The 25,650-nt window shown below is 37.0% G+C and overlaps 1 protein-coding gene across 2 annotated transcripts in view; it reads left to right on the top strand.

Moving 5' to 3' along the window:
- RLIM (ring finger protein, LIM domain interacting) overlaps window positions 1-25,078 on the top strand; it is a 39,596-nt gene extending 14,518 nt beyond the window's left edge. For both annotated transcript variants that reach the window (XM_027095651.1, XM_027095650.1), the window contains 3 exons: window positions 15,605-15,797; window positions 16,707-16,790; window positions 18,083-25,078. In XM_027095651.1, the coding sequence (XP_026951452.1) occupies window positions 15,629-15,797; window positions 16,707-16,790; window positions 18,083-19,701 (1,872 nt within the window). In that variant the 5' untranslated portion in view covers window positions 15,605-15,628 and the 3' untranslated portion in view covers window positions 19,702-25,078. The remainder of the gene's footprint in view (window positions 1-15,604; window positions 15,798-16,706; window positions 16,791-18,082) is intronic.
- The last annotated feature ends 572 nt before the right edge of the window (window positions 25,079-25,650 follow it).

The raw sequence follows: 25,650 nt of genomic DNA, 5'->3' as shown, positions 1-25,650 counted from the left end.
CTCTTGCACTGCTGGTGGGAATGTGAATTGGTACAGCCACTATGGAGAACAGTATGGAGGTTCCTTCAAAAACTACAAATAGAACTACCATATGACCCAGCAATCCCACTACTGGGCATATACCCTGAGAAAACCATAATTCAAAAAGAGTCATGTACCAAAATGTTCATTGCAGCTCTGTTTACAGTAGCCAGGACATGGAAGCAACCTAAGTGTCCAGCAACAGATGAATGGATAAAGAAGATGTGGCACATATATACAATGGAATATTACTCAGCCATAAAAAGAAACGAAATTGAGCTATTTGTAATGAGGTGGATAGACCTAGAGTCTGTCATACAGAGTGAAGTAAGTCAGAAAGAGAAAGACAAATACCGTATGCTAACACATATATATGGAATTTAAGGAAAAAAATGTCATGAAGAACCTAGGGGTAAGACAGGAATAAAGACACAGACCTACTGGAGAATGGAGTTGAGGATATGGGGAGGGGGAAGGGTGAGCTGTGACAAAGCAAGAGAGAGGCATGGACATACATACACTACCAAACTTAAGGTAGATAGCTAGTGGGAAGCAGCCGCATAGCACAGGGAGATCAGCTCCATGCTTTGTGACTACCTGGAGGGGTGGGGTAGGGAGGGTGGAGGGTGGGAGACACAGGAGGGAAGAGATGTGGGAGCATGTGTGTATGTGTAACTGATTCACTTTGTTGTAGAGCAGGAGCTAACACCATTGTAAAGCAACTGTACTCCAATAAAGATGTGGGAAAAAATAAAAGCAAACAAAATGAAAAAAAAATAAAGTTTATAGTCTTGGCATATATTGGGAGGCAGTTGTCCATTTAGTGAAAAGTTGACTGGATTTGGAATCAGGAGGCCTGGCTTTAATTACTGGCTCTTTCCACTTAGTAAGCACATGGCCTTTGGTAAATCACTTTGTCTGTGCTTCTGTTTTTTATCTGTAAAATAGATTTGGTGGTTCCTACTTCATAGGATTGTTGTAAGGCTTCATTGAAATATAGGTGAAAGGGCTGTATGAATAGGATGGTAAGTATTGCTTATAACTAGGAAGAGACCTAAGTGATTTAAGAACAATTACACATTTGTTCTCTTGTTTTATTGGTAAGCTTTCCCAGAAATATTTAAGTTTAAAAATGGCTGATGCTAACCATATACTCAATCCAAAATTTCTGACTTGTGCACATGAATATTATAACTGAGTATAAGGTAACTAAATAAAAAGATTTAAAATCTTCTCTTTTATGATGATAGAAGGAGCCCGGGGGAGGGGGATGGTGGGGATTCTTTTTTTTCTCTTACATAAGTTAAACTGGAAATGTACCACAATGTTTTTCACCACAGAGTAGAATCTACAGACCCATTTTATTAACATAATTCTTAACTGATCTTTTCACACCAAAATGGAGAGAGATCTGTATTTCATCATTTGGACTGCAGTCTCCTGACATCTTTGGCATACTTTAACCTTTAAAATGTTAGTTTTCACTTACCAAACAATAGTGACATTACATCTGTCGGGCTGAACTGAACTTGGCGGTTTAGAATTATTACATTTTTTTCATTTTTATACCACTTAGGTAGTGAAGGGACTGCTTAAAATGAGACCAGGTTCATTTGGGTGTATGTTAGTAAGATGATTTTACAAGGCATTTGAGGGCATTGCTTACATTCAGGATTTTCTTTTCTTTGAAGATGTATTGATAATTACTTCTAGTCCGGGGGACCTCGGCAGGTGTTACAGCCGTAACTCACCCCTTAAATGTCCATACAGGGTAGAGATGTCTTGCCAGTGCTGGAATCTCTTGACCACCACTCCCAACCTAGGGGAAGTGCAGAATGAGGCAGAAAGAATGAAGGCTTTGGGCAAAAGTAGGGGAGCAAATTGGCTTTTTCTCTCCCTGTGCCCTAATCAACTACAAGAAACAGACTGCATTTTAAATGGAAATCTATACCTTAGCAAAAACATTGTGTTCTGTTTAATGAAGCCTTGCCAGTTTGGTTGCAATTTTGAAATAAATGAGTGCGTTGCAGGGATGCCATGTGGGGAAAATATTTTCCTTTATTTTCTCTGGTGTAGGCAGGGGGAAAGGAGAGCGGCGTGTTATTATGGAAGTAATAGTAATTTGGATTTGTTCACATGTTGCTTTGTGAGTGTGTCTCGTTGCCAAAACTTTGAATTAAAAAGTAAAATTAAACCAAAATAAAAATCCTTCTTGAATAGAATAAAGCAACCTCTAAACTCATCAGGTGGGAGCTATTTAGGATTTAACAGTCTGTAAAATCACAGTGTTTGGGAGGGTTTTGAATGGAGGTATGACTTTTTTGTCTCTAGTTTCCATGTAGGAAATGTTAGAAATTCTAGAATGTCAAGAGTGAACTTGAAGATCAGTGAGTGTAGGAAAGAATCATCTATCCCGTGTGTTTTTGTAGAGTATTATTTTATTTTTGGAAAATATAAAGGAGATGCATAAATAGTGGGTTTATAGAGCATAAACTATACATTGAGAACACTTTAAAGCTCTTTCCATATGTGGGGTTGCTGTCTTACAAACAGATTCTTTAAAGCTGCACTGTCCAATATGGTAACCCCTAAGCACATGTGGCTACTGGACACTTGAAATGTCACTAATTAACTGGAACTGAACTTTTAAGTTTCTTTAATTTTAATTAAGCTAAATAAAAAACTGAAAGTGTAAATTTTTTCCATTAAACACAACTTTGTTGTTTCATTAGGACTACATTTCACTTTAATGAAGGTTTAGCATCCAACTTGAGATGTGCTGTAAGTGTAAATTACACACCAGATTTCTGAGACTTAGAATTTTTTAAAAATATAAAACATCTCGCTAATTTTTGTATTGATAACATGTTGAAATGATATTTTGGTTATGTTGGGTAAATAAGATATTAATAAAATTAATATTTCAAAAATATAAAAAGACCATGTAAGGCAGGAAGTGACACTAGTGGTACAGACAAATGCTGTGTGCAGAGATGGATGAAAAAATTGATAGCTGAGATAGTAATAGCTTCTTAGGTGATAAGATTTCATTAAACCTTGAGGCGTGAGGGAAATGGGGAAAGACTAAGCGGGGACTGAAGGAACAGCATTAGTAGAAGTGTGAAGGTAGTAAAGCGCAAAGTGTGTTGGAGGGAGGGGATGGGGCAATATAAGTGGACTGGTCTTACCAAGAAAACATTATAACAAAATTGTGCCACTGGGAATATGTGGCTTAGTATGACCCTAGGCCCAGAATAGAAAACCAAGGGGCTCTCCATCCTTAATGACATTTTAGTCCAAAGGGTCTTTTGAAATCAGTCTGTTCAAACTCCCACCTAATAAGGACAAACTCCCATCTAATATCTAGCCTCTGCTTGAATATTTCCAGAGATTGGTAATAGCTTGCTTCGAGAGACTGGTTACATCTCCACTTTTAGACAATCTTATTTGTTAGACTATTAAAAGACAGAATTACCTGCTTCCATGTTTCTTCAACTCTTGGCCCTAGTTTGACCCTATGGTTCTGCTCTCTTTCATGTTATAACTCCAAATATTTGAAGATGGTAATCATGTCCATTTTTAGTCTTGTCTTCAGGCTAGACATCTCCAAGTGATTCAACCATTTCTTTTTTTTTTTTTAAGTTATTTTCTTTGGCTGCGTCAGGTCTTAGTTGCAGCATGCAGGGTCTTCGTCACAGTATGCAGGATCTTCCTTGCGGTGAGGGCTCTTTGTTGTGGCACGCGGGTTCCAGAGCACATGGGCTCTCTCGCTGAGGCGCATGAGCTCAGTAGTCGTGGCATGTGGCATTAGTTGCCCTGCGGCATGTGGGATCTTAGTTCCTTGGCCAGGGATCGAGCCCGCTTTCCCTGCATTGGAAGGCGGATTCTTTACCACTGGATCACCGGGAAGTCCCTCAACCGTTTCTTTTATGGTATTCCCTGGCTTCTCAGCATCTTGGTCACTCTAGATACTTTCTTGTGTTTGTCGATGTCTTTTTGGAGGTATTTTAAATGTTTCAAATACTCTGCATATAGTCTGAAGTGCAAGTTGCATTGGCACTGTTACCTACTTTTATCTGAACACTATGGCCTGGGAAAACAACATGTGACTCTTAGGTTTCTTAGCAGCCAGGTCAAACGGTCTTTTTATTGAGCTTTTGTTAACTAAAAACTTCAGGTCTTCATGTGAACTCACCAAGACAGGTTTTTTTCCCCTATTCTGTAATCTTTTTTTTTTAATTTATTTATTTTTGGCTGTGTTGGGTCTTCGTTGCTGCATGCAGTCTTTCTCTAGTTGTGGCAAACGGGGCAGGGGGCTACTCTTCATTGCGGTGCACGGGCTTCTCATTGCAGTGGCTTCTCTTGTTGTGGAGCACGGGCTCTAGGTGCAAGGGCTTCAGTAGTTGCGTCACGCGGGCTCAGTAGTTGTGGCACGCGGGCTTAGTTGCTCTGCGGCATGTGGGATCTTCCCGGACCAGGGATTGAACCTGTGTCCTCTGCATTGGCAGGTGGATTCTTAACCACTGCACCACAGGGAAGCCCCCCCCTATTCTGTACTCTTACTATGGATTACTTCAGCTTGCTAACCCTTAAAGTGTTTAAGGTAGCACATTTATCATCATTTTGTTGATTTCAGCTCATCTTCACAGCCCAGAGAATTCAGAATATTTTTTGTCGTATACATCTTCATTACTAACTCCCAGCTTTGAGTTGTCTGTAGATTTGTTTAGCATGTCTTTGACATGGTTCTTTTAAAAATGCTAAAGACAGGGCTGTTTGCAGGTTAACATTGCTCCATAATCTTTGAGAGTGTTATTTAACAACTGTGAATCTGTTAAATTGTATTGTCATCAAGCTCCTTGCTACTCAGACTGATCAGCAGCATCAGCATCACTTGGAGGCTTATTTAAAATGCATGCTCTCAGGCCTCACCCCCAACCTACTGAATCAGAATCTGTATTTTTACAAGATTTCCATATGATTCGTTTGTATGCTGAAGTTTGAGAAGCACTGATCTAGTCCACATTTCTCCATAACGATAGGATGCAAAACCTTTTCAGACTCTGTACAGAAACCAAGCTAGACTAGTCGGCAGTATTATCCTGATGCCCCTATCAAAGAGTTTCTCATCCCTGACTGCACAATGGAATTACCTGTGGAATTTTTAAAACATCACTGTCTAGTTTGCCCCAGAGAAAGCTCCCCCAGGTGATTTTAATGTGAGAATCTTGTAAAGCAAGTTGTATGTGAAAGAAAACTATGTAAAGCAAATGAGGTTAATTTAGCAGTGAATTCCACTTCTGGTAAATATATTTCTTCTACGTGTTTGCAATGTATCTGATAGTCTATTGCAGAATCTCCCCCTAGGTTTCTCGTCAGATTTTGCTGTGCTATAGCTTATAGATGTCACTTTCTTTGAAGATTACATCATCTAGCATCTTTCCTGTTCTCTGTGATTTCTCAAAGATTATCATTGGAAATATTGCAGTTTTGGCTCTTGATCCTCTCTGAGAAATTTGGTTTCTTCCACTACTTCCAGTTGGAAGATGATTCTCCGTGTTGAATAAAACAGAAGTTGAGTGACTCTACCTACCATCTTCTGTTAATATACCAACGCCCCCACACACACATGTTTAGTACAAGACTCCATTCTTCTTTCAGATTTTGTTTTTCAAAGCCATTTTAAAAAATCTTTCCTGTACTTCTGAAAGTTTCTGTTTCTTGTGGGCTTTAACCTCCCTGGCACTATTCTTAAGACTTTGTGCCATACTTGTAACAGTCCTTGGTATGTGAGTTTTCTGTTATCTTTGGTTCATGTCCTGCAAATGTCAGAACTTATCAGATGTTTTTCCCTTCTTTGAAAGCTTTACATTTTTAAAGCCTTTCAGCCCTACTGAGTTGTATATTTTTTTTGAATTTTATTCATTTTTTTATACGGCAGGTTCTTATTAGTTATCCATTTTATACGTATTACTGTATATATATCAATCCCAATCTCCCAGTTCATCACACCACCACCACTCCCCGCCACTTTCCCCCCTTGGTGTCCATACGTTTGTTCTCTGCATCTGTGTCTCTATTTCTGCCCTTGCAAACCGGTTCATCTGTACCATTTTTCTAGGTTCCACATATGTGCATTAATATATGATATTTGTTTTTCTCTTTCTGATTTTGCTCTGTGTGACAGTCTCTAGATCCATCAACGTCTCTACAAATAACCCAATTTTATTCCTTTTTAGGGCTGAGTAATGTTGCATTGTATATATGTACCACATCTTTATCCATTTGTCTGTCGATGGGCATTTACGTTGCTTCCATGACCTGGCTATTGTAAATAGTGCTGCGGTGAACATTGGGGTGCATGTATCTTTTAGAATTATGGTTTTCTCTGGGTATATGCCCAGTAGTGGGATTGTTGGGTCATATGGTAATGCTATTTTTAGTTTTTTAAGGCACGTCCATACTGTTCTCCATAGTGGCTGTATCAATTTACATTCCCACCAACAGTGTAAGAGGGTTCCATTTCCTCCCCACCCTCTGCAGCATTTGTTGTTTGTAGATTTTCTCATCATGCCCATTCTAACTGGTGTGAGGTGATACCTCATTGTAGTTTTGACTTGCATTTCTCTAATTAGTGATGTTGAGCAGCTTTTCATGTGCTTCTTGGCCATCTGTATGTCTTCTTTGGAGAAATGTCTATTTAGGTCTTCTACCCATATTTTGATTGGGTTGTTTGTTTTTTTAATATTGAGCTACATGAGCTGTTTATACGTTTCAGAGATTAATCCTTTGTCCATTGATTCGTTTGCAAATATTTTCTCCCATTCAGAGGGTTGTCTTTTCATCTTGTTTGTAGCTTTCTTTGATGTGCAAAAACTTTTAAGTTTCATTAGGTCCCATTTGTTTATTTCTGTTTTTATTTCCATTAGGAGGTGGATCATAAATGACCTTGCTATGATTTATGTCAAAGAGTGTTCTATCCTGTGTTTTCCTCTAACATTTATGTCTCGAATCCATTTTGAGTTTATTTTTGTGTATGGTGTTAGGGAGTGTTCTAATTTCATTCTTTTACATGTAGCTGTCCAGTTTTCCCAGCACCACTTTTTGAAGAGACTGTCTTCTCCATTGTATATCCTTGCCTCCTTTGTCATAGCTTAGCTGGCCATAGGTGCATGGGTTTATCTCTGGGCTTTCTATCCTGTTCCATTGATCTATATTTCTGGTTTTGTGCCAGTACCATATTATCTTGATTACTGTAGCTTTGTAGTATAGTCTAAAGTCAGGGAGTCTGATTTCCCCAAGCTCTGTTTTTTTCCCTCAAGACTGCTTTGGCTCTTCGGGGTCTTCTGTGTCTCCATACAAATTTTAAGATTTTTTGTTCTAGTTCTGTCAAAAATGCCATTGGTAGTTTGATAGGGTTTACATTGAATCTGTAGATTGCTTTGGGTAGTATATTCATTTTCACAATATTGATTCTTCCAATCCAAGAACATGGTATATTTCTCCATCTGTTTGTATCATCTTTAATTTCTTGCATCAGTGTCTTATAGTTTTCTGCATACAGGTCTTTTGTCTCCCTAGGTAGGTTATTTCTAGATATTTTATTCTTTTTGTTGCAGTGGTAAATGGGAGTGTTTCCTTAATTTCTCTTTCAGATTTTTCATCATTAGTGTATAGGAATGCAAGAGATTTCTGTGCATTAATTTTGTATCCTGCAACTTTACAAAATTCATTGATTAGCTCTAGTAGTTTCTGGTGGCATCTTTAGGATTCTCTATGTTCAGTATCACATCATCTTCAAACAGCGACAGCTTTACTTCTTCTTTTCCAATTTGGATTCCTTTTATTTCTTTTTCTTCGCTGATTGCTGTGGCTAAAACTTCCAAAACTATGTTGAATAATAGTGGTGAGAGTGGACATCCTTGTCTTGTTCCTGATCTTAGAGGAAATGCTTTCAGTTTTTCACCATTGAGAATGATGTTTGCTGTGGGTTTGTCATATATGGCCTTTATTATGTTGAGATAGGTTCCCTCTTTGCCCACTTTCTGGAGCGTTTTTATCATAAATGGGTGTTAAGTTTTGTCAAAAGCTTTTTCTGCATCTATTGAGATAATCATGTGGTTTTTATTCTTCAATTTGTTAATATGGTGTATCACATTGATTGATTTATGTATATTGAAGAATCCTTGCCTCCCTGGGATAAATCCCACTTGATCATGGTGTATGATCCTTTTATTGTGTTGTTGTATTCTGTTTGCTCGTATTTTGTTGAGGATTTTTGCATCTATATTCATCAGTGATATTGGTCTGTAATTTTCCTTTTTTGTAGTATCTGTGTCTGGTTTTGCTATCAGGGTGACGGTGGCCTTATAGAATGAGTTTGGGAGTGTCCTTCCTCTGCAATTGTTTGGAAGAGTTTGAGACAGATGGGTGTTATCTCTCCTCTAAATGTTTGATAGAATTCACCTGTGAAGCCATCTGGTCCTGGACTTTTGTTTGTTGGAAGGTTTTTTGTTGTTGTTGTTGGAAGGTTTTTAATCACAGTTTCAATTTCGTTACTTGTGATTGGTCTGTTCATTATTTCTGTTTCTTCCTGGTTCCGTCTTGGAAGGTTATATCTTTCTAAGAATTTGTTCATTTCTTCTAGGTTGTCCATTTTATTGGCATAGAGTTGCTTGTGGCAGTCTCTTAGGTTGCTTTGTATTTCTGCGGTGTTTGTTGTAACTTCTCCTTTTTCGTTTCTAATTTTATTGATTTGAGTCCTCTCTGTCTTTTTCTTGGTGAGTCTGGCTAATGGTTTATCAGTTTTGTTTATCTTCTCAAAGAACCAGCTTCAGTTTTATTGATCTTTGTTGTTTTCTTTGTTTCTGTTTCATTTATTTCTGCTCTGATCTTTATGATATCTTTTGTTCTGCTAACTTAGGGTTTTGTTTGTTCTTCTTCCTCTATTTCCTTTAGGTGTAAGGTTGGATTGTTTATTTGAGATTTTTCTTGTTTCTTGAGGTAGGCTTGTATTGCTATAAACTTCCCTCTTAGAATTGCTTTTGCTGCATCCCATAGGTTTTGGATCGTCGTGTTTTCATTGTCATTTGTCTCTAGGTATTTTTTGATTTCCTCTTTGGTAGCTTCAGTGAGCTCTTGGTTATTGAGTAACGTATTGTTTAGCCTCCATGTGTTTGTGTTTTTTACGTTTTTTTCCTGTAATTGATTTCTAATCTTATAGCGTTGTAGTCAGAAAAGATGCTTGATATGATTTCAGTTTTCTTAAATTTACTGAGGCTTGATGTGACCTTAGATGTGGTCTATTGTGGGGAATGTTCCATGCGCACTTGAGAAGAAAGTGTTGTAATCTCCTGTTTTTGGATGGAATGTCCTATAAATATCAATTTAATCTATCACGTCTGTTGTGTCATTTAGACCTTGTGTTTCCTTATTAATTTTCTGTTTGAATAATCTCTCTATTGGTGTGAGGTGTTAAAATCCTGTACTATTATTGTGTTACTGTCGATTTCCTCTTTTATAACTGTTAGCAGTTGCCTTATGTATTGAGATGCTCCTTTGTTGGGCACATATATATTTATAATTGTTATATCTTCTTCTTGGATTGATTTCTTGATCATTATGTAGTGTCCTTCCTTGTCTCTTGTAACATTCTTCATTTTATCTGATATGAGTGTTGCTACTCCAGCTTTCTTTTGATTTCCAGTTGCATGGGATATCTTTTTCCCTCCCCTCACTTCCATTCTGTATATGTCCCAGGTCTGAAGTGGGTCTCTTGTAGACAGCATGTGTATGGGTCTTGTTTTTGTGTCCATTCAGCAAGCCTGTGTCTTTTGGTTGGAGCATTTAATCCATTCACATTTAAGGTAATTATCGATATGTTATCCCTCCCTTCCCTCCCTCCTCTTTTTTCACTAACTTGAGTCTTTCCTTGACCTCCCAGGCGAAGCTTATAGCTTCTTTCTCTGTTTAGGAGGTTGGACTAGACCTCTAATGTCCCTTCCTACCCAGAGATGCTATCCTCTTTAGTGTCTTTTGTGTGTATGTGCTGAAAACAGCTTCATTGACTCAGGCATCCTTAATCACTGTGCTCCTTGGATCTGGCTCTATTTTCTTAATTGTTATGGGTTTGTTTTTTTGGGTACTTTTCTTCTCATGTGTTTCCCATTTAGAGAAGTTCCTTTAGCATTTGTTGTGGAGCTGGTTTGCTGGTGCTGAATTCACTTAGCTTTTGCTTGTCTGTAAAGGTTTTGATTTCTCTGTTGAATCTGAATGAGATCCTTGCCGGGTAGAGTAATCTTGGTTGTAGGTTCTTCCCTTTCATCACATAGCCACTCCCTTGTGGCTTGTAGAGTTTCTGCTGAGAAAGCAACTGTTAACCTTATGGAAGTTCCCTTGTATGTTTTTTGTCGTTTTTCCTTTGTTGCTTTTAATAATTTTTCTTTGTCTTTAATTTTTGTCAGCTTGATTACTATGTGTCTCGGCATGTTTCTCCTTCTGTTTATCCTGCCTGGGACTCTGTGGTTCCTGGACTTGGGTGGCTATTTCCTGTCCCATGTTAGGGAAGTTTTCAACTGTAATCTCTTTAAGTATTTTCTCGGGTCCTTTCTCTCTTCTCCTTCTGGGACCCCTATAATGCGAATGTTGTTGCGTTTAATGTTGTCCCAGAGGTCTGTTAGGCTGTCTTCGTTTCTTTTCATTCTTTTTTCGTCATTCTGTTCCGCACCAGTGAATTACACCATTCTGTCTTCCAGGTCACTTATCCATTCTTTTGCCTCAGTTATTCTGCTATTGATTCCTTCTAGTGTATTTTTCATTTCAGTTATTGTATTGTTCATCTCTGTTTGTTTGTTCTTGAATTCTTCTAGGTGTTTGTTCTTTAATTCTTCTAGGTCTTTTTTAAGCATTTCTTGCGTCTTCTCGTTCTTTGCCTCCATTCTTTTTCCGAGGTCCTGGATCATCTTCACTATCATTATTCTGAATTCTTTTTCTGGAAGGTTATCTATGTCCACTTCTTTTAATTGTTTTTCTGGGGTTTTATCTTGTTCCTTCATCTGGTACATAGCGCTCTGCCTTTTCATCCTGTCTATCTGTGAATGTGGTTTTTGTTCCACAGGCTGCAGGATTGTAGTTCTCCTTGCTTCTGCTCCTGAGTTGTATTTTTTATAAATTACTTTCAGGATTATTTATTGATCCTTCACAAGTGGACTTTGTCATGTTGTTAGTGTTCAGAATATTAACTGCTTAATGTTAGCCAAATGTGGTTTTCTTTGGTTTGAGAAATTATGGATGAACTTTTTCCTTTGTGCTTTTCTGTAGTTTTAAAAATTAGCTGTGTGCTATTACCAATACTAAGTTGTTACTTAGGTACATATGGGAAATTTTGGCTTCCTTTTGTTTGTTTCTTTGATTGCCTGGCCCATATAACTTTTATGAGTGTTTTATTTAAGCTCTTGACTTGTAGTCTTCTTAAAGTTTCAGGTTATTATGAAAACAGTATATTTGAGAAATTTATATAGCTTACTCTTACCAAAAGTAAGGAATCTTGGTTATGAGGTTAGGAAACTCCAAAAATATTGCATCTCCCTCCCCTTCCTTGACATTTTTATCTTATTTGTTTAAACAATGATAGAGTAGTTCTAAAAATAATGATCTAAGAGAGACAATGGGGAGAGCTAGGTGTGCCCATGTACAGCCTGAAATTTGTTTAGACTCATCAGACAGGTAGAGAGGCTTCTTTATTTTTATATCTGAAAGACTGTTTTTATTTTTCTCTAGTACTGACTTGTAAACATCCAGGTACTTCATGTGTTGTGTGTGGGATTAAATCCTAGTACCAATATAGATTACCTCTTTTCTACAAATCGGATTTTCATATGTTTATGGAATTAACTTTTATTTTGTCAATATGAAGTTCAATAAGGTCAATCTGAGGTTGGAAGGAAAAGAGTTAGAGAATGAAATTTTTTGTTTGGATTCTTCTCTTAGTTTAGATTGTTTACTACCATTGTTTTTTCATTAGAGTGGTTAATGAGTGTGTGGAGGTCTGCCAATACAGTAATTATCTAATGCTGTACAAGTAGTGAATGACAATTAAGAGGTTTTGGCTAAACAGACACGTGAAAGGATGCTCAGTATCACTAATCATTAGAGAAATGCAAATCAAAACTACAATGAGGTATTACCTCACACCAGCCAGAATGGCCATCATCAAAAAATCTAGAAACAATAAATGCTGGAGAGGATGTGGAGAAAAGGCAACCCTCTTGCACTGTTGGTGGGAATGTAAATTGATACAGCCACTACGGAAAACAGTATGGAGGTTCCTTAGAAAACTAAAAATAGAACTACCATACGACTCAGCAATCCCACTACTGGGCATATACCCTGAGAAAACCATAATTCAAAAAGAGTCATGTACCATAATGTTCACTGCAGCTCTATTTACAGTAGCCAGGACATGGAAGCAACCTAAGTGTCCATCAGGAGATGAATAGATAAGGAAGATGTGGCACATATATACAGTGGAATATTACTCAGCCAGAAAAAGAAACGAAATTGAGTTATATGTAGTGAGGTGGATGGACCTAGAGTCTGTCATAACAGAGTGAAGTAAGTCAGAAAGAGAAAAACAAATACCGTATGCTAACACATATATATGGAATCTAAAAAAACCCAAAATTGTTCTGAAGAGCCTAGGGGCAGGACAGGAATAGAGGTGCAGATGTAGAGAATGGACTTGAGGACACAGGGAGGGGGAAGGGTAAGCTGGGACTAAGTGAGAGAGTGGCATGGATATATATACACTACCAAATGTAAAATAGATAGCTAGTAGGAAGCAGCCGCATAGCACAGGCAGATCAGCTCTGTGCTTTGTGTCCGCCTAGAGGGGTGGGATAGGGAGGGTGGGAGGGAGACGCAAGAGGGAGGGGATATGGGGATATATGTATAGCTGATTCACTTTGTTATACAGCAGAAACTAACACACCATTGTAAAGCAATTATACTCTAATAAAGTTGTTTAAAAAAAAAAAAAAAGGAAGTTTTGGCTAGTTTCATGTCCTATCCCAGAGCAGGGGTTGGCAAACTTTCTGTAGAAGTCCAGATAGTAAATTTTTTTCACTTTTCTAATCAAAATTGAGCATATTACATAGTTATTTATTTAAAAACAAAGAAACCAAATTTCCACAAAGTTTTTCTTGATAAAACTCACAATGTAATAATAATTGAGTACAATATTTTGTAATATAGGTCTACTAACGAGAAGAATGGTATTCTTTTGCTGACGGAGGGGTAACATTTTGCTTAATTGGGGCTAAACATCCTCCTTATCAAAATCATTTGCAGATGTTCATTTAGTGTTTTCTGACTTGAAGTGAGATTTTACATATTTCATCTTTGAAAATGTCTATTCACACATATAGGTAGGTCTTGCTCTCTAATCAGTACACAAGCATATAATTTTAATGAAGTATATTCACCCCTTAGAAGGTGTTTATAGAATTTTTCATTAGATTCTTCTCTTGATATTTACCTTTTTAGCAGGCATATCATTAGACGGCAGAGTCATCACTTTCAATTGTAGGGTAGGTGGAACCTCCTCAGTTACACAGTTAAGTGGATTTTGAAATAAGGAAATTTCCTTTGTACTTGCATTGAGGTCCAAAAAACACTTCTGGAATTGTAGTTTGTGCTTAGAAAATATATCTGCTACAATTTCTATAGGAATGGAGCTCTCATTTCTTTGATAGCACAAGAAGTGCATAAAGCAGCTTGACATTGTGATTCCAGTGTTAGTTATTGTTGAAATGACTTTACTGTAGTATAAGATTTACATATTATAAGCACTGTAATTTTAGGTTGAGTTCATTCAGAAACATTATGAAGTCTTCAGAAAAAGCTAATTTCCCAAGCCATTCCTTGTTTGGTAATAGTAATTGAGAGTAGTTCCTTTCATTCAGAAACAAATCTAATCTTGGACCTGGGTACAACAAATCACAGTAAAACTTTACCAGTGCTAAGCCATCAAAATGAGCACCTGGTAGAGCAAGTCAGGATATTCAGCTTCTATTTCTGACAAAAATTCATGGAACTCACTATGTTTAAGTCCACCATAGTGAAGTTCACCATTGACATCACTGGTTCAGTAATGATAGATACAAATATTTTCTACAGACTACCTATAACTACTATATAATGAATAACCATAGACTTTAAACACCTTACATATTCATAGGCATTGTAAATTTGTCCAAGTAGGTCTACACTTTTTTTTTAACCACTGTTTTAGTTGTAACACATCTTAGCAGATTCCACTTCATGTTGTGCTGAATTAGTGTTTCTCAGCTTCTTTGAAAATATTATCACCTGTAGTTAGTTATTCCATGCAAACTCTTTATAGAGGTCACTTCTTTAGTTACTTCAAACTCCTCAAATAATCAATGTTTGCCTCCTTGAATAAACAGCTGAATAGTATCAGTTATATTTGTCAGCTCATCAAGAACCAAGGAAAACCACTCAAAATCATTTGCTCCCTTGTTTTTCACTTGATTATTGACATATCCCAATATCCTCAACTTTCTGAGCAACTGTTCTCATCAAAAGGCTAATAATCTTAAATTTATTTTCTGTGGACAAATTTCTTTAGCTTCTGCAGTCAAACACAGTTTAACTAACACATCATCAACAAATGGCTTTGCTTGCTTAGCCAACAAATGAGCCACTTGGAAACTTACTCTGGTTGAAGCCTCATTTTTTACTTTTGTGGGGAAATATTTTGTGATGAGATACTTTGTTTTAAATTTTTTAATTTTTCAGACTGTAGCTTTCCTGTGAATTGGGAATATTGTGATGAATGCTTATTTAGTCTGATAATATTAATGTATATTTTATTATTTTAGCACAGTTTTAGCGCTGTTGCATTATAAATATAACCTTTGCCATCTAATAACAAAATAATCCATACTCCACTGCACCTTTAGGCATTTGAAGTCCATTTTCTCTTCATTTAATATGATGAGTGTGCATTGGTAATTAAAAAAATATCACAGTTTGGTGATAAGCATGGCACTTGAAATGCTGTCAAGTTATAATTGCATCACTGCAACTTACAATGCACAGATCGCCAGTGCAAAGCAGTGAGAGTGCTACATACAGTCTTGGTCACAACTACTCAGCTCTGCCATTATAGCATGAAGCAGCCATAGAAAATAAGTGAATGTGTATGGCTGTATTCCAATAAAACTTAAACACTGAAATTTGGATTTCATATAATTTTCACACATCACAGAATATTCTCTTAAAAAAACATTTAAAGGTGTAAAAATCATTCTTAGATCTCAAGGAGAAAAAAATAGGCACCAGGGCTAAATTTGGCCCATGGGCCATAGTTTGCCAACCCCTGACCTAGTCTTTTCGTAGTATAACAGTGCTTTTCAGGAGTTTTTCTGTTAAGAAATTTCATTCATATGAGGTCTTAAAATCCACGTCTGGACCTGCATTCTGGATTTTCCCATAACTAAAACTGTTCTATAGAATACATACTGACTTCTGTTTTCAAGATTGATCTCCTTTCTCCTTTTAGATAATTTTCCACTTGTTCATCAAGATGGAAAGCTCAGATTCTAACGATAAAGGAAGCGGTGATCAGTCTGCAGCACAGCGCAGAAGTCAGATGGACCGATTGGATCGGGAAGAAGCTTTCTATCAATTTGTAAATAACCTCAGTGAAGAAGATTATAGGCTTATGAGGGATAACAATTTGCTAGGCACCCCAGGTATGCAATGTGTAGTTTAAGGATTTATATATGTAAATTGCTGGTCTTAAAAAAAAAGGAAACCTGTATTTTAAAAAAATGTTTCTTTAGCCATTATGAAGTATGATTTTAATACAAAGGATGTAGAGTGACATTAACTGCTGTACTTATTACATGATTTTGTTCACTCATATTTGGAATAATCCTATGTCAGGTTTTTTAGTTAGGAATTATATTATGAATTTATAATGAGCTAAATTCAAGAGAGTGGACCTGAAAAATCTTTTTGTTATTTATCTTTATATAACTTACTAGACATTAGTAGTCTTGAGGAGCTAATGGGAACTTCAGTTCTTAGGAGAGACTTACTCTGTCATAATCAATCAAAGCTAGCCTTGGGTAAAATAGTCAATTATTCAGAACTTTGTGCTTGGTTATTCTCCTTTGCCTGATTAGGGCCCATTTGAATCTAGTTAAAATTCATTATCTCCCTTCCTCCTCGTTTCTTGTTAATTCTATTAACTTTGAGTGATTCCTTAAATTTTAAAAGGTAAGGTGTTAGTTAGCATGGCTCTTATAAGAGAGAGTGCATTTTGAGGCAACAGTACCAGACTTGAGTCAGAATGCCAAAGTTGGCATTCTTGCCCTGCCATATATTAATTAACACATCAGTCTCTCACTCAGTCTGTTTCATTGTTTTAAAATGCAGATAATATCTACCTCCCAGAGTTGCAGTTTTAAACAATGAGATACTGTATGCAAAAGCATTTTGTAAACTGGAAAGAAATGTGAATAAATATAAGTTGTAATGTCATGCTCTCAAATAGGTGAATTTTACCCAGGTTTCCTACTCACTCTCTGGTTGTCATCTCAGATGGATAAGTCATTGTTTTTTATTCATAATTTGGCAAACATTTTAAACTATTTTAGGTGAAAGTACTGAGGAAGAGTTGCTGAGAAGACTACAACAAATTAAAGAGGGCCCACCACCACAAAACTCAGATGAAAATAGAGGTAAATTTTGCTTGGGGGTGGAGGATGGAATGGATAAGGAGCTTCCTAACGATAAATGTCAGCCAAAGATAATCTAGCAATGACACAAATTAATTTGGTGCTAAGTAACTGCTCATAAAAACAACTGGCATTTTCTTGATATTTGGTGAGAATGTTAACTTTTTTTTTCTGCTTCACCTTTGGGTTTTTTGTGTTAATTGGAGCATAGTGAGGAATGGCCTATTTTAAATGTGATTTTTTTTCTTGATTTTCCACCTCCATTGAAATTTCCCCCTACCTACTGTATTATTCCTTCCTTATAAACATGAGTTCCTCACCAGCAGAAAGACATGTTGCATTCTCTAATCTGATGGTTCTCAATGGGGTATAATTTTGCCCCCTAGGGGACATTGCCAATGCCTGGAGACATTTTTGGTTGTCATGACTGGGGGTTTGCTATTGGTATCTAGTGGGTGGAGGTCAGGGATGCTGCTAAACATCCTAAAATGCACAGCACAGCCCCCACAACAAAGAATTATCTGGCTCAAAATATAAATAGTCCCACTGTTGAGAAATCTTGCTCTTACCTGGGGTCTGGTGTTTCTCCCTCAATGTGAAATAGGGAATTTGACTAACATAAGAAACCATGATAACAGTTAGGTTCTCGAATGTGCCATTATATGTACTGTGCTAGGTTCAGACTGTTTACTTGGTCTGATCTCCAATTTCATGTTAATTTAAAATCTTGGTAATGTGAAGAAGTATTCAAATACTTTTAAACCTGTAAATCTAGTTTATATTTTTGCAGTGACTAAAGCAGTCTTGTATTTTTAAATGTCCCATATTATTAAAGGCACTTAAGTCAAGAGCCTAAAGAAATGTAGGCTAATGAAAATTTGACAAAAAAATGTAATTTGAACTAAAATATTAGCCCTGTACCTTAACTGGTGTTTACCTTGTTTGATTACATTAGTGTTGGCAGTGGACTGAAAAAATGTTGTCAGCCCACAGTGGTATGTTAGGCTCTGTATATGATGAAGTGCTAAAAATAGACTTCTTCCCAATTCCCTTTTTTTAAAAAAAAAATTCCCTAAATTTCTCCACAATTAGCTTGCTCTTTTAAAATGGAATTGAAACTTTCCTGCTTTTACTGCAAATCAATGCAGTATGGTTTACAAAAATCTGTAAATGTGAAATCTGTTCAGAATCTTTGTTCTTTTTTTCTAATATGAAGTTTCTGAGTACTCTTACATAATTTCCTAATTTTAATAGTTCCTTTTTCTCCCTCTCTCCCCTCCCTTTTTTAAAAACAGGTGGAGACTCTTCAGATGATGTGTCTAATGGTGACTCTATAATAGACTGGCTTAACTCCGTCAGACAAACTGGAAATACGACAAGAAGTGGGCAAAGAGGAAACCAATCTTGGAGAGCAGTGAGCCGGACTAATCCAAACAGTGGTGATTTCAGATTCAGTTTAGAGATCAATGTTAACCGTAATAATGGGAGCCAAAATCCAGAGAATGAAAATGAGCTATCTGCAAGACGTTCTAGTGGAGAAAGTATGGACAACAACAGCCAAAGGCAAGTGGAAAATCCACGATCTGAATCAACATCTGCAAGGCCACCCAGATCAGAACGAAATTCAACTGAATCATTAACAGGAGAAGCCCCACCTACCAGAGGTCAGAGAAGGGCAAGAAGTAGGAGCCCAGACCATCGGAGGACCCGAGCAAGAGCTGAAAGAAGTAGATCACCTCTGCATCCAATGAGTGAAATTCCACGAAGATCTCATCATAGTATCTCATCTCAGACTTTTGAGCATCCTTTGGTAAATGAGACTGAGGGAAGTTCTAGAACCCGGCACCACGTGACATTGAGACAGCAAATAAGTGGACCTGACTTGCTAAGTAGAGGTCTCTTTGCAGCTTCTGGAACCAGAAATGCCTCACAAGGAGCAGGGTCTTCAGATACAACTGGCAATGGTGAATCTACAGGATCAGGCCAGAGACCTCCAACCATAGTTCTTGATCTTCAAGTAAGAAGAGTTCGTCCTGGAGAATATCGGCAGAGAGATAGCATAGCTAGCAGAACTCGGTCAAGGTCTCAGACGCCAAACAACACTGTCACTTATGAAAGTGAACGAGGAGGTTTTAGGCGTACGTTTTCACGTTCTGAGCGAGCAGGTGTGAGAACCTATGTCAGTACCATCAGAATTCCGATTCGTAGAATCTTAAATACTGGTTTAAGTGAGACTACATCTGTTGCAATTCAGACCATGTTAAGGCAGATAATGACAGGTTTTGGTGAGTTAAGCTACTTTATGTACAGTGATAGTGATTCAGAGCCTAGTGGCTCAGTCTCAAGTCGAAATATGGAAAGGTCAGAGTCACGGAATGGAAGAGGGAGTTCTGGTGGTAGTAGCAGTTCTGGTTCGAGTTCTAGTTCGAGTTCCAGTTCTAGTTCCAGTTCTAGTTCCAGTTCCAGTCCTAGTTCCAGTTCCAGTGGTGAAAGTTCAGAGACTAGCTCAGAGGTATTTGAAGGCAGTAATGAAGGAAGCTCATCATCAGGCTCATCAGGTGCCAGGCGAGAGGGTCGACACAGGGCCCCAGTAACATTTGATGAAAGTGGCTCTTTGCCCTTCCTTAGTCTGGCTCAGTTTTTCCTCTTAAATGAGGATGATGATGACCAACCTAGAGGACTCACCAAAGAACAGATTGACAACTTGGCAATGAGAAGTTTTGGTGAAAACGATGCATTAAAAACCTGTAGTGTTTGCATTACAGAATACACAGAAGGCAACAAACTTCGTAAACTACCTTGTTCCCATGAGTACCATGTCCACTGCATCGATCGCTGGTTATCTGAGAATTCTACTTGTCCTATATGTCGCAGAGCAGTCTTAGCTTCTGGTAACAGAGAAAGCATTGTGTGATTAAGGTCTGAACTCTCAGCTATGTAGCTGGTATAGTGATGGGCAAATAGGAATCACTTGCTTTATGTCCACTTTTTGAGTGGTGCTTAAATGTAAAGTAGCAACCTGAATTGAGTCATTGCTTTCTGAATGAATCATTGTCCTTCCTCTAATTTCTGTTCCAGAATAAAAGGAAATATTTAAAAAGCAACGTTTTAGGACATAAAAATCTGATTTCAGTATCAGTAATTGTTATTACTGATGATTTATCATATATAGTTGTCAGTTTCTCCTTTGTTATCTTAAAAGATCTGCCTTAGCAATGGCTCTTATCTGTTTCATGTTGATCTTTAAAGTTTCCTATGCCATAGGAAAGAGGGATGAAGGAAATTCCCAGTTTAGACTAAGTTACAGTACATGTTTCCTAAGTGATTGCTTAAAGCTATACTGTTCCCAGTTATTAGTTGGCACAAATTCACCTACATTCTGAATATCATTTGTTCACCTTTCAGACAAGGTGATATTATTGGACATGTCAGTGTAAATAACACTAAGGTTAGGATCTTCTAAGTGTATAACTGTCTCCTAAGCCCATCACTGTGGCACACTGTAGAGTGAGCTTATAGTTTAATTGAGATATTTATCTTGTGGAAATATTAAAAAAAAGCCTATGCTTGTGTAAGTGAAAAAAAATCACATTCATTTGTTTAAAAATGTAAAGCTATTTTGTAGAGGCTCAGTACTTTTCCAATGCACTGTTGTATTAATGCATTAAAAATTGTAAAGTACCATGCTTAGAAATGAAAAAACTGCTTTTTGTGAGCCAACATAGTAAAAAACACACCAAACAAAGTACAAAGCTGCTTTTGTAAGTGTGTAGATGTAAGAGCAGAACATATCTATGATATTTAATGTATGTGAACAGCTACTGTGACATGCAAAGAGGAAAGGACAGAGTGCAGAATTGAACTGCATTGAAGATCAGTGGAAAGTGTTTATTTTAACTTGGATTTAGGCAGGAAATGAAAGACAGGAGGAGTAAAGAAAACTGCTTGGAAGAACTTAAACTTTTCATGAAGACAGTAGTCATACAGATGTGAGTGAACTGGTTTCATATGGTGAGATCCTGGACACAGTATTCTACTTGAGCAGATGATGCAAATTTGGCAGAGCTTTGGTTTAAGGAAAACAAACCACTACCCCTTAGCACAAGTAACACTGCTGTTTTTTACAAGTCTGCTCCTCAAAAAAAAAAACCCAAAAAGCAAAAGATGGAGGAAAGAGACTATAAACCACTTTTAGCATAGGAATTGAAGTTGGTGCAGATGTGTGTACTAATAGGAAAGTCTCAAATTTGCATCGTTTTCGAGATTTGTCATTCAAGGTACCAATGGCCACTTGTTTAATGTTTTGTTACTATCTCTCTAACACAGACCTAACATCTCACATTTAAAGACAAGGTGAAGAATTAAGGGATTTTTATTCTTTGTGGGAAGTGAGTCGTGTTGGGTTATTTGAAATTGAAATTTTTAAATGTGCTGCCCATATCTGAAGATGAGAATGCTGACTCACAAATCTATGGGATATGCACTTTATGTTGTTTCCTTAGTAAGCTTTGTGAAGAACCCCAGTACTCTTGCCAGCTTTCTCTTGAGGCTCATTGGGGTTAGGATTAGTCTGACTGTGGAGGACTGTCTTTGTTTTTCTGGGAAAAGATAATGGGCCCAAAGAGAGATTGAACACATCCTTGGTCTTTAACAAAGTGAGCTAATTACCCAGGCCTAGTCAGATACTCTACAAAATAAACAAGTCTGCTTTAGAAATTATCTGGCCACCTTAACTGTTATCAACTCAGCTGTAAAGATTATTTCAAAGCTCATTCTTTCGTATTTTCCTCTGGCTTTCAATCCTACCTAAGTATCAAGGAAATTAACTTGTAAATATGGTAGTTGTTTACTAAGGATATGTACTGCTCTTGCAAGGAAATAATGTCCAAACAAAGCTTCACTTATTTTTTTTTAATATAAGCAGATTTTACTGTTTATGGCGCTTATGTAATACATTTTATCTTTTTAAAAAAATTGTCCATGTAAAAGTCAGGATTCCTTTATATTTGTGAGCCATGTCTCCTTTCCTAAGGGTGTATTCTTTGGTTTTCAGATCTGCAGGGTAGTCCTGATTGGCTAAAAACAAACCCAGTTTCCTCTTGGTATAAAATGTCCCATCCTTATATAGGGGTGTTCATTTTAAGTAGTTTAAAAACAACTGCATCACATTCTAAGCATAAAAGAAAGTTATTAACAGGTACCTTCCTAACCTCCCAAGATGTATTTTACTCATTTGTGAAGTATTAAAGAGGTAACTCATGCAGAATGCTGGTTATGAATGTAGATATTGAAGCTATTCATAAACACTGGAAATAGAATTTTAAGTTTTTAGCCTTCAGTAGGATGCACATATTGGACATGTGCATGTGGAAACCTTTTTCAGTAGCACTCATTAATTTCCATTGGATTGTGTAGAATGGATGCAAATATTTTAGTGGAATTTGCTACTTGATTTTTTTTTTGCAAGGTCCATGACCAATATGTACTTACTAGTATGGACATTGAAGACAAGGTCATTTGTAGGTGTCAGATGTACATTGGAGAACAAAAATCTTTTTTCCCACCAGCATCCAAACACCTGTTCTCTTGAGGAAGCATTTTCTTGCAAAAGACTTTACATTTCATTTTGTATCTTTGCACTTTTTCTTTATTACAGAAAGGTTCTGTCTTGAGGACCTAGTTTGAACTTCATGCAGTAATAGGAACAAGAAAAACAATGTTGGAATTACATTGTTCAAGGCATAGGGAAAAGTACTAAAAACGGAATTTCCTTGAATATTTCAGATTATTTTTTAAAATTCACTTACTAGTCTGAAACGTTTGAGGTGTTATGTTTAACTCCAAGCAGTTGACATGATTGAGATTTATTAATACTAAACAAAATTGAACAAGTTAGCTTTAAAGTTTGCAGACTTTATCTGTAGCAACACTAGAAGATGAGCCATATTCTTAATTTGGAATATTTGCTCTAAAAGGAACACATTAGTTATACCTCAGTGGTGTTGATGGAGGTGGGGATTGAGAAAAGTGTTCACATTAGTGTTGGAGTATAGGTAATCAGTTGTACAGTTAACAACGACAAAAAACGTTTAGCACCAGGATTTTATATATATATGTATGTGTGTGTATATATATATATATATATGTATAAAATCTCTAAAAACATGATTGTTGGAGTTCATCCAAACTTTAAGATTAGGAAACTATTAGCTATAAGTGTTACCTCAAGTAATTTTTTTTCCCTGGGAAAACACGTTCATTCCGTGCCAAGTATTATCTCCTAGTGTCCGTGTCTCAAATTATATTTATGAAGGGTTATCACTTAATATACTTTGTATTTAATCACCTGCTTCCCAGATGTCCACGACATAAAACGGGTCAAGCATCAGCCATAACTTTTGGCAGTTCGCAAAATACCCATGTGATAGGGAGGTGAGTGGCCATTTTTACAGCTTGCTAGAATACAGTGGCACCTTGTGGTGGTTGTTGATACTTTTAAAGATGGAAGATATTTTTATTCCTCCCTTTACTCCACCCCATTTCTTTGTTCTTTTGTGAACAAAAAATACTTGTAATCTGCCTTATTTGAGTTTTTAAGTTTTACCTTACTGGCTTCCCTGTCAAATGTATTACCAATATTAAATACGTAGAAGCCACGTGTGCAGGGCACTTTTGTTGTCTTATAAGACTATGTTGATTGCTACTTTCTAAAGTATTCTGTACCTTAGTAATGCAAGAGACTGATAAGGCACATGTTAAAGTGTCAGGTGTTTTTTCCCCTTAGTATAATTCTTCAGTATGTGTAATATTCAGTAACAGTGTTGTAATTCATTGAGTTAACGAGTAAATTGTGCGCTTTTGAAAAAACATTTGAAAATGTAAGTCAACTTATAACATGCTTCATTTGGAAAATTAAAGTGCAAGATCCAAGTAACTAGTATTTCAGTTATTTTTAAATCAGATTTTTAATAAGCAACTAAGAAATAGCTGTGAGTTACGTACCTGCCCTTTACAATTTTTAGCATTCTGAAATGAGTTCCTAACTGGAACATTTCTAAAATACTAATATTCCCAACAAGTAAGCAATCTCACTTGATTTAAGTAACTCCATTTTGTATCTAAAATACAGTATAGAATTGAGCTGTTACTGAGCTGTTGGACTCTCAAGGAATAACAAGTTTGTATCAGTTTTACGATTATTTTCATGTCTACATAGGTATTTTAATTCAAATTTGAAGAAAATAGGCACACCCTTCAACACTCAGAGATACTTATTTTTGATTAGGATTTGTTTACTCAAGACCCCCAAGCTGCTTTATAGTTACTTAGATTGAGTGATATCTTAAAGACATGCAGTGAAAGTGAACCCCGTCATACCACTGTGCCTAGTTATTTCAGGGTTCCTCTATCAGTTCCTCATCTTGCAGATTTATCCTAATACCAAGGTATGGCTGAACCAGCTGTCCAGCCTTAACTCCTTTGAGTGCCCCTTTGCTAACGTTCTTTTAACTGAGTGATTTGTGTTTTAACTGTCCAATGTTTGGATTTTACCTCTTGATGGCTCCGTTTGTCCCTGGTGCTGCTTTTAAAGATGTAGGGCCATGTGATCAGGTATCAAGTTGAGTAGGTACGCAATTGGCCTGGTTATGTATCTGTGCCTGTTTTATCTTCTCCCAGGAAGAGCTGCTTTGGTATAGATGTTTACTTAGATTCAGATAAAGAACTGGGCAGCAATTTTGGAAAGCTTTCTGAAGCCTATAATAACCTGAGGGGATTTGGAGGGGGAACAATAACAAAGGCTGCCTTTATGTCTTTGAACATGAAGCACATAAATGTATGTTCTGTAAAGACTAAAGTGATTGTTATACCAGGGCTTCCTGACCTCTGGGAGAGACTTTCAAAAAAGCAGAAAGGAGCACAAAGTGAAGTGAATTTGGTTGGTTTGCTTTATCTGGTTTCTTATTTTCTTTCAATTTAAACCTGAACATAACACCCTTCTCCAATATCTATCCAGCAGACTCCTGGTTGGGAAGCCCTGTGTTAAATTTTGAGAATGTACCCAGTTTCCTTTTTCTTTTCTTTTTTTTTTTTTTTTGTACAGTGCTTTACACCTGCTAAAAGTTAACTGGTTTAATGCAAAACAAGACCTTGAAAGGTCAGTCATACTAAAGCTGGTTTGATTATTAATAGTTATCTTTTAGGAAGAAGCTTTTTCCCTATGTAAGATGTCATACTGCAGATTTAAAATATAGACTATCAATAAAATGCATGAAGTGATCATTTGTGCTTGATCATCTCTCCTTGGGTTTTTCTTTTAAAAGGGGGATCTGATAAAGGTTCTGTTGCTTCACACCAATGTCAGATGTGGTTTTTAGAGTCAAGTAGAATTACAGTGCAACCTTGATTTTGATTCCCCTCACTGAGTGTGGGCAGGTACTGGTTTATGGAATATAACTTCCGTATCATGTAATTTAATGGCTTAATCTTTCAGTGGTAAAATAAAAGATTAAACTCTTTCTATATAAGAATCCGGGAAGGATTTATGTAAACGACATTCTAAGTAGGTGCATCTTCGCTGTTTCTTGTATTCTCACCATTGCCCTGACCACTCCCTTGCTTGATCTCTGTAAATACAAAAACTTGTCTAGGTGTGCATGTGTGCTCACACAGCTTTTGTCTTCCATCCCTACTTCCAATCTCTTAAACATGTTGCCTAAGCCACTAAGAGTCTTTGTTTCTAAGTAGGTCATCACATTCTGATACCTGGATGTGAGTTCCCCTTGCTACTGGTATTCATTTAGCTGATGGTGAATTTTATTACCATTTCATTTCCTCTAGTGCCTACAGAGCCCTATCATTGGCA

Source organism: Aethalodelphis obliquidens, unplaced genomic scaffold (assembly GCF_003676395.1).
Source record: "Aethalodelphis obliquidens isolate GAN/ISIS:26980383/991018 unplaced genomic scaffold, ASM367639v1 scaffold92, whole genome shotgun sequence".
Taxonomy (NCBI): Eukaryota; Metazoa; Chordata; class Mammalia; order Artiodactyla; family Delphinidae; genus Aethalodelphis; species Aethalodelphis obliquidens.
Note: the sequence above shows the minus strand (reverse complement) of the source record. Positions and strands in the feature narration are given on the sequence as shown.